The sequence below is a fragment of the Triticum aestivum genome, chromosome 2A, assembly GCF_018294505.1.
Source record: "Triticum aestivum cultivar Chinese Spring chromosome 2A, IWGSC CS RefSeq v2.1, whole genome shotgun sequence".
Lineage (NCBI taxonomy): Eukaryota > Viridiplantae > Streptophyta > Magnoliopsida > Poales > Poaceae > Triticum > Triticum aestivum.
The window spans coordinates 84,431,646-84,441,027 of NC_057797.1; the positions used below are offsets into that span (position 1 = coordinate 84,431,646).

At 41.6% G+C, this 9,382-nt stretch overlaps 1 protein-coding gene across 2 annotated transcripts; it reads right to left on the reverse strand.

The window, feature by feature from the left end:
• Positions 1-287: 287 nt before the first annotated feature.
• Positions 288-9,113, reverse strand: LOC123187674 (protein transport protein SEC31 homolog B). Of its 2 annotated transcripts, none has more exons than XM_044599594.1 (22): positions 8,661-9,113; positions 8,529-8,586; positions 8,322-8,444; positions 7,742-7,838; positions 7,614-7,647; positions 7,404-7,509; positions 7,116-7,173; positions 6,904-7,001; positions 6,693-6,812; positions 6,262-6,307; positions 5,654-5,772; positions 5,448-5,575; positions 4,860-5,370; positions 4,666-4,758; positions 3,944-4,129; positions 3,657-3,867; positions 3,201-3,307; positions 2,868-3,068; positions 2,218-2,343; positions 1,795-2,134; positions 1,351-1,580; positions 288-811 (listed from the first exon to the last, which is right to left on the reverse strand). In XM_044599594.1, the coding sequence occupies exons 1-22, from the start codon at positions 8,978-8,980 to the stop codon at positions 719-721; spliced, it is 3,405 nt and encodes a 1,134-aa protein (XP_044455529.1). In that variant the 5' UTR covers positions 8,981-9,113; the 3' UTR covers positions 288-718. The 2 variants fall into 2 exon arrangements, with proteins under 2 accessions (XP_044455529.1, XP_044455528.1); XM_044599593.1 differs by having other exon boundaries at positions 7,614-7,650.
• Positions 9,114-9,382: the final 269 nt, after the last annotated feature.

A 9,382-nucleotide genomic window follows, 5' to 3' on the forward strand; every position in this document is an offset into this window, starting at 1 on the left:
CATAAGATACGGGAGACGGGGTCCTATGGTGTGGGTCTTAATTCCACGACGGAAGCCTCAGAAACTGCATGGCATTCCAGCGTAAGTTTTCTGTAGTATGTCTAGCCCTGCAAGTCAAGACATAAGTTGACAGCTAGAACCATAACATTGCCACATTTCTTGTTTCCAATTGCGTGGTAGATTAATTACTCGAGGATCATGCCGCAGTACTCTGGATTTTTCTTCTTTTTTACCTGACTATCACAAATTCTGGAACCGACCAGAAGCCAATAACTGAAAACTAGAAAGGAAACAAAATATCAATTTGAGTTTATTAATATCTATATTGATACCAATGCAACAGACAAGACACTGTAATACCATCAATCATCCAGGGTATTTCAAAGGTCCAGACTGATCAATTCAAGGGTACGGAAAATGGACCAGCTAGTATGACAGACTAAGTAACCTCTTACAACTTATAATTTCCAAAACCAACAACACCCCCAAAGGACTCGCATCCTCTTGTAAAGGAACATGGAAAAACTATTGAGTCGTCAAAACGTAATGTCACCCGAATGACAGACCACTTTCAGCAACAAGAAGCTTCGGCAGAGTTGACAGACGAAGCAGGATAACATCTCTGTGCACGGCAACCCTCCGAATTGCTAACACTAACATTTTTGACAATCAGAAAAAGGTGTATACAGAACTAGCTGCGGCACTAGGCCACGCAGATTTACACTCTGAAGCTTTGCCTTGTCTTGATCATACGCTTCAATGATGAGAGCCAAAAGTTGCACTCATCCCAATCACTGGTCGTCAGAAGAATCTGCACCATCGAAAAACAGTTGATATATAATTAAGGTAACATCACAAGAATCTGCACCTTCCACCAGAACATTAGCAAAAGAGATCATGGCAGCACATACATAATTGAATTCTATTCGCAGTGCTAATCCCAGCTTACAGGTTTCAGTATAAAGGAATTTAACTACTGATGAAACCTAATTTTATTTGGAAGAAAAAAGAATTCTGCATTTATTTTTGTCCAATAAAAAGCAAAGGTGAATTAAAAAAATCAAGAGATTATTATATGATGTAAAACCACAATGTCTGATTGTAAGCAGGAGAAGGAGATCAGATGTCATTGTTTTCACCAAAGAGCAAAAAACTGACTTATTTCTAAAAAAAACTTTGAAAGATGACTTATTTCCATGTTAGAGTGAAAACAATCTAATCAGTTTTAGAAAACAATTTAGCAGGGTACCATGGGTGTCAGGAGGGAAATCCTTTGCTCTGCTCAAGAAATCCATGAGGTGGAAGCCAGAAAGTGCAACCCTAATTACAAGATTAATTTGTTAAGTTTACCTGAAGTTGCATTGCAGTGGCAAAATCACTACTATCAAGTGCACTGCACATCTGAATGAGTTTTGATGAAACATTTGGAGATATATCTCCAGTGTTGAGTTTGGCAAATAATGCCCCAATCTTCTTTGAGTTGTCTTCAATTTCACGTTTTTTAGCTGGTGCACCTCCCAAGGCTTTGGAAGTCTCATCAAATAGTCTGGTCAGTGTTGCAATAACAGGTCTCAGCTCAGCTGCAAAAGACAAGAGAAGGCAGCACCAAATGTAAAATCAGGTGAATCATATAGTAGGTAGCAAAAAATATTTGCTAAACTAGTACAGTGAAGATACAGATTTTTGTTACTTTATAAAATGAATATCTTGTTGGCATCAATTTAGTAGGCAAGTGAAGCAGGAAATCAGTTGGTCACAAAACAAATACAAGCTTTAGATTTGCATTCCACGTACCAGACACATTCGATGTATCAGCTGTTTGCACAGTGGGGGGAGGTGCAGGAGGAGCAACGGTAGGCTGAGCTGGTGGTTGCGCCTGTGTTGGACTTGAGGGCTGTGCAGGACTCAAGCCTGGCCGCTGAACAAAACCTTGATTGGTTGACGGTATAAACCTAGAAGCTGAATTAGTCGGAACAGCAGGGGTAAACATCTGGTTAGGGTTTGTTCCTGGAACTGAAGGGACGGGTGGAACAGTCTGGTATTGAGCCGGCGGTGCAGGCTGATGAAACGTGGTGGGAGGTCCACTTTGGAACTGGGCAGGTGGTCCAGGAGCATATGATGAATTCGCAGGAGGCTGTTCAGACAAGAGATATCACTTCATAACTGGCATTACAACATTAACATGAGATGAAAAACTTAGATCATCATTCTACATACCGTGTAGAGCTGGGAACCCAAGGTACTTGCTTGGTGATATTGCTCTGGGTTTTTGAGACTCGGTACGTTTGCAGGAGTAAATGTCTTCACTGTTTGATGTGGAACCGGGAATGGAGCCGGGCTTGGCTGTTGAAGGTAAAAACAACAAATAAACAACGAAAACTGTAGAAAAAAGTAATGGAGCCGGACTATGCTGTTGAAGGTAAAAAGAACAAATAAATAATGAAAACTGTAAAAACAAATAATATTAAACGAACATCAAAATAAAAAAATATCATAATTTCCTAGATAAATAATATAGTAGCTTTTCAAACATCTTTGCCTATTTATTATTTGGCTAACTAGATTTTTCCTGTTAAACTGACTATTTTTCACAGCAAATTATGAAACAGGTTCAGCACAGGACAGTTTAGCAACTGAAAACTGGGGCTAAGAAGTAAAAAGTAACATATACTTAAAGACAATAAAAAAACAAAAAAGTAAATGGAGGATCACTTATCTGTTCAGAAATCACACATCGTAATTTTACATTTATTTAGATATTCCATACTAGGCCAGAATGGACAGCAGCATGGCAATGTACAATTCAAGTCACTAATTGTAGCACAAGATACTTGACCTAAAATAAAGGTTCCCACAAAACAAAATACCTGGGTGTCCACTGGTGTGTTTTGAGGAACAAACATTTGTGTTTGATGTTGAGGTTGATATCCAGCATATCCCGAGTAGGCTGCATTGTGTGATTGCGGGTAAACTTCTGGATATGTATTGCTTGGCACATTGGCTCTACTATTAGGTGGTTGCGGGTAAACTTCTGGATAGCTTTGCACATTATTATATTGTTGAGGCACCTGCAGTTAGTCAGAGTAGAAAATTAAGGGAATGCATCTCTATAGCATAAGATAATATTTTGTGTTACAAAATTACAGGGCCAAAACATATAATATAGAAACAAGTATTAAGATGGAAGAAATGATTATAACCTGGTAAAGATTCTGGGAAGGGTCTGGGGTGTAGCTCTGTTGATTTGGTAGGTAGGAGGAGCTGTTGGCACTACTCTCTGGAACAGAACTCCTGGTAGCATCATTCTCTGGAAGAATACTTCTGAATTAATACTACGATTTAAAATATCAAAGTCTAGATCATTAACTTGCTAAAATATGAAAATAACAGCATGGAAGCATTAAAACATGATTTTATTCCTTTGGTACTACGACTTCTAATCAAGCAACAGCCCCTCTTTGTTAGAGCAATATAAGCGAACGAGAAAAGTTTGCCATGTGCAGCTCTTCATTCAGCATATTGCACACCAGAAGGAAACAAAAGGAGCATGAAGCAAAAAAAATGTTATAATGTTGATCTGCATGTTTAAGCTACTTCAAACCAACACAAGACAACACACATAATATCAATATCAAGTCATGTAAGTTTGCAGCAACCTTCTGTAGAAAATGCAATTCGATCTCTCAGTATAGTCAGCTCATCTGAATTTTCATCTGCTCCCATAAGCTTCAAGTACTCCATTGCAGTTTTAAGAAGGCCTTGACTGGCCAACAGCTCTGCATAGTTCTCAACAAGCTTAGATAGAGACGCGCTAAACCTCTTATGGCCCGTGGCAAGGGCGAGAGTAATGGTCTTCTCCATCAAATCCTGCACTTACACACCAATCAATTAGGACTGGATGCGGCACGGCATAGAAAAATGGTGTTTTGTCATCCATTTGTACCTGGAGAAGATCAACATAAGTCTTTCCACCATCTTCAGAGCTCAGGTTGCGAGACCATATTTCAACAGCTTTATCAATATTTCCAGCACAAATGTAACATAGGGTCGCAGCTAGCATATCACCAGCACTCAGAAGTCTAGATGCAAGAGTGTCACATAAAACATTCCATTCCTCTTTCCCGGCAAACTGGTGCAAAGTTGCAAAATATGTTAGCTTACACAAGTTCATACAATACCATAATTTTAAAACTGGAACAGTAATTGAACCGGACAACCACCAGTTCACTCGTTTAAGGATAAGTCCCCTAAATAATAATGATAATCTATAGATTATTCATTATATAATTTTTCAAACTATGTTTTCTGTTTAATACAAGGTGGACAGTTCGATAATAATCAGGTTTGGTTTCATAACTAGGAAAATATGCCCCAAAGCAACATGAAGGAAAGTAGGTGAAACACATGAGACAAGTTAGGTTCTACATCAGCTCCCTGAATAGATGCAAGATACTCCCTCTGTCCCATAATATAAAACACAATGCATTTTAATTTTACACCGAGAGCTGAAAACCTGAAACCACCACAAGGTAACTAATCTACATGGAAACAGGTCATATCCGATCTCCAAGCCTTGTAATAAAAAATACTGAATACTAAATAACAGAACATGAAAGTTGATTCAAGACAAATGAGTAATAAATGATGTCAACAAAGGGCACTTACTGTGCACAGTAGTGCAAGTGTTTCCTTCCATGCATTTAGTGGCCATGTACTCACAAAACTCATCAAGTCATTGCCAACCATAGCAGAAACAACCTGGAGTTCAAACCAACAGAAAGAAACGTCATGGTAATGCAACTGTAACTTTCAGAAATAAGAAAGCAAGGAGAATCAGTAACCAAGTAAGATTTCATTACCTTTAAATAGGGTGAGATACTGTTCTTAAGATATTGGTTTCTGGTGCTCTCCCATAGAGCAGAACCACCAGCATGGGCAATAACCAGAGCATCAGCCATACGATTTGCTGCAAGGCACTGATTAACAGCACCTTTGTAGTCTCCAACTACCAATGCATGTTGAATACTTTTGTCAATTGATGGATCAGATGGCACAATATTTTCAGGCATTTCCTGCTCAATCTCTTGGACATTTGTAGACATTGGCTCCTCAGCCAAGCTAGTCTCTGAAGGTTGAGGATTATTGAAAAAATCATCACCGTTATCAGCAAGAAATTGGGCATCCATATTATCAGTACCATGATCAATATTAAGTGTATCAGCCAATGCTTTGCTCAGCTCATCAGTTGCATTCACAGTCGGTTCTTGAGGTGGATTGAATCCAAGATGAACAAGCAATTTTGTTCTGGCAGTATCCCCATCCTCGAACATAACCCTTAAGAAGCTCCATGTTTCTTTCTCCTCCTCGGATCTATTTTTAAAATGTAAACATATAGTTAGTTGGTAAGCAAACATTAGGGATTCTTCTACATAAGAGGAGGAACATACAAAGATTCTTGTGATTTTTGGTCACACAAAGCACGCAGTGCACTTTTGTCCCTATTCTGCATAGCAGCTTCAAATTCAGTTGACCGGCTTACTAGACTCTGCTCAATCACCAAATTATGCACATGCACCTACAGAAGGAACAAATGCACTCAGACAAAGGAACTTGAACAGAATCACACATCAGGGCAGTAACCAAGCAAACTTACCTCAGAAGTACCCGCTTGTGTGCCTTGGGCTGGATGGAAGGAAACAAGTTTGCCACCAAAGCCAAAAGATGCACCCGTGGGGCATTTCAACCATTTTGGAGCTGCAGCTCTTGGACGCGCTAAATAAAAATTTAGTGTTCATTAGATAACACACATGGAGATGGAAACATTATTATATAATTAGTAACAACAAAGAATCTCTAAAATTGTTCAGCTAGAGCTTGGTGGATAGAAGAAATGGCATCTCGTGATTACTGTTTATAGAAAAAAATATACAAAAGGTCCAATTTTGACTATTTAAAAGTAGGGTCCTAAGTCATGAGAGCAACTTTTATTGATCAGCACAAGATCAAATCAGCTAGTCTGAGATTTGTTTCAGTGGAGAAAAATAAGCAATAGTAGTAGTACTACACAGTTAACATAGCGTGGGACTTAATACAGAACAGCTTTTGGCATTAAATGAAGGGTTGATCAAAGGCAATCTAACTTTTTTCGAATAATGGAGACACAATCTGAACTTACTGGTTAAAAAACAAAGTTAAATGTCATAGCATAATGAATATCTAATTGTTTCAAGAAGTTAAACATTCGGCAGTATTCTAAATTACCTGAGGCACCAACAGTGCTGTCACCAGCTGCATACAGGCTGGAGAACTGTAAAAGAAATGCATAAGAACTTCAGAGAACTATAGCTTTGTAAGCCAATCAAACATGAAAGTACTAGTGCGTTCAATTAAAAAAAATAGCACATAAGCCATTTTGGAGCCACAGCCTATCCTGGAGATTATTGTGAAACTATAAGCATCTGACTGATCATTAGGATAAAAGGAAGGAACCATTAACTTCTGTATTAGGCAAATCCATCATATTAATTGTCTTCAAGTAAAAAAGATTTGGTGAAGACTGAAAAAAGCTAATTACAGGGCTTAATTTTTCCAGTGAATGGAGTACCAACAAAACCAAAATTTTGACACCATACTGCAATGCATTTTATAAACCATGATAGACCAAGTATAAACCAGTCAAGCTGACACATTACCTCCAAGTTGTGTACACCGATCTTCCCATCATATGAAGATGCTGCTACAACACCTGGAATTTTCCGGTACCAGTGAATGTCAAAGTTACCATTAGAGCTTGTTGGTAGCTCACTGATAATCTACAAAAAATAAAGCAAGGAACAGTGGAGAGTTAGAATATTAGAGAAGGTATGCACGATGGTGTTTCAGCTTTTAAGAGTTAAAATATACCTCTCCACTAACTGTATCCCAGCATATTGTTCTATTGTCTTTAGCACAAGTAAGCAAGAATGAACTGTCATAGGGGCACCATGACATACCAATTACACCTGGTCAACATAATAATTACAAATAGGGTAAGGAGGAATATAATATTAAGTGTGATTTGTGTAAACCATCATCACTTGATGAAATAAAAAGGAGAACTGCAAGAGAAATTAAACCTTTTGAGTGTCCCACAAATTCCCGTACAGGTGCAATGGTTTTCCTCACATCCCATACCTAGTAAAGAATATATGAGCAGAGTTAATGATAACAAAAAACTCCCCACAAGAAAGACCCTAAAATTATTTAAACTGAAGTGCCAGGGGTTGTACTGCTACATTAAGAGAGTCGATAAATGAATATTTGTTTCGTTTACTCTAGCTATGAGCCATGATCCACATATGGAGAACAAAAACTACAAAAATAGAAAAGAAAATAAATGAGAAGGACAGAAAAATGGCCATTACTCTCAAAGAAGGAGAGTTGTCGTCATCTGATGCAAGAATTAGCTGGGTGGACATGTCTGGATTCCACTGGAGAACAGAACAGTTCCTTCTATTTGAATCTGAAAAGCTATTTAAAATGCAGATTGAAATTTAGTAACACAAATAATACACACTGGTTTTCAATAATAGGGAAAACATAAAGAAAGTCCAGAAGGTAGCTATGTCAATTACCTAGTTAATGGTTTCTGGGTTCTCAAATCCCAAACTACTGCAGGTTGATATTCAAAATAGTGAGCCAAACCGGTCAAAAGTCCAAGTGATGGTAATAAACTGTTACAGAAGCAACCATACTGTCTTACCTGTAATCCCGTTACTAGAAGCTGATGCTAGTATATGCTGAAACTTGGGATTCCAGGTTAAGCAAGATATTTCAGCTTGAGCATTCGAACCAACATTCTGCAAGACATTACAAGAACCATTTAACCATGCAATACAGGCAAGCAACATATAAGATAGCCAAAACTGGCGAGCAACATGCATGTAGACGGGAAGTGTTGGCAAGTGCACGATTTGATTGCAGCAACAAAACATTAAGAACCTATAGAAAGAACTGTCTGGTTTGAAAAAGAATGTTCGCAACCTAGACGTGACTTCCAGGCTGAAAAAACTGCAAACATAAGCTACTGTTAAAGCCCAGCTTTAGGTAGGATTGGGCTCTAGTCATACTTTAGTTGGGTTGATGAAAATGAGAGTGATGCTCATCTGGACTTGGCCCCGTGATGCTACGATCCTCACAAATACAAGACACAGTAACATGCTCTCCACACATAAAACAAAGGATGCAAGCAGAAGGGTTGCAGAGATCGTGCATTACAAAGGTTAACAGTAAGGATGCAATCATCTTCTAAGTGAAGAACCTATTTGCCAGGCAGCGGATACCTTCAGTGGCGGGAAGACGTTTGGCTCGCAGGGGTTTTTGAGATCCCAGATGCAAATGTCCCCCTCGTTACCCCCTGAAGCGAGCCGATTGGGTGTGAGCTCGCTAAACTCCAATCCAGTGACCTGCCAAACGCAATCGACACACCATCAGAGCCACGGGGAACGCAATTCTATCCAGGCAGCAGCAGCAGGAGCAGCGCCACTCACCGCCCCGTTGTGCTTCTCGAGCTGCGCGACCATGACGTCCTCCGCTTGCCCCTCGGAGCTGCAACAGCGACAAACAAACAGATCAGGACACGGGCAGATCTCGGGGGCGGGGCGGGCTGGATCCGCGCGAACCTGATCATGCTGAGCGGGTTCCAGACGGCGACGGAGCCGTCGCTGAGGCCGCCGGCGAGGAGGCCGAGGGAGAAGGAGTCGCCGTCGGCGGCGCCCGGGCGGGACCAGCAGAGGCGGTTGAAGCGGTCGGGGGAGGGGGCCGCGGCGAGGAGGGGCAGGTCGGGGGAGTCGGACTGGAAGTCGAGGCTGAAGATCTCGATGTTGGCCGACGCGGAGAATTGCATGTCGACGGCGCCGCTCATGGTGCCGGCGGCGAGGTAGGGCGCCTCCGGCGCGAGCGCCGTCAGCGCCGCGCGCTGCGCGCTCTTGATGCACGCCATCTCCGGCGACCGCCGCACCAGATCTGGGTGCCTAGCCCGCCCGCGCCGCGCTCTCGCCGCAGGACAAGGGGGGTGGGGGGGCGTTGCTCTAAGGAAAAAGGTTCCGCGATCTGGACTGGATGGAGGCGAGGAGGACCGAGGGGAGGGGGTGGTGCGGCGGGCGTGGGTTATTGTGGCCGGCTGGGCTCGTGCTGTTTGTGCGTGCCTGGGTCGATCTGCCCCGGATCTCCCGATCGGGGTAAAAGCGGCCGCGTGCGTGCTGGCTCGCGTGAGTTGGAGGACTCGGCCGCGTCACTCGAGTGATCCCGGCCGTCGGCTTTGACCTCGTGGTCTGCTGTGCAGCGTCGGATTTGAAGATGTTTGAACTTGCAAATGTCGGTCGGGAAATTGAACCTGATCTAC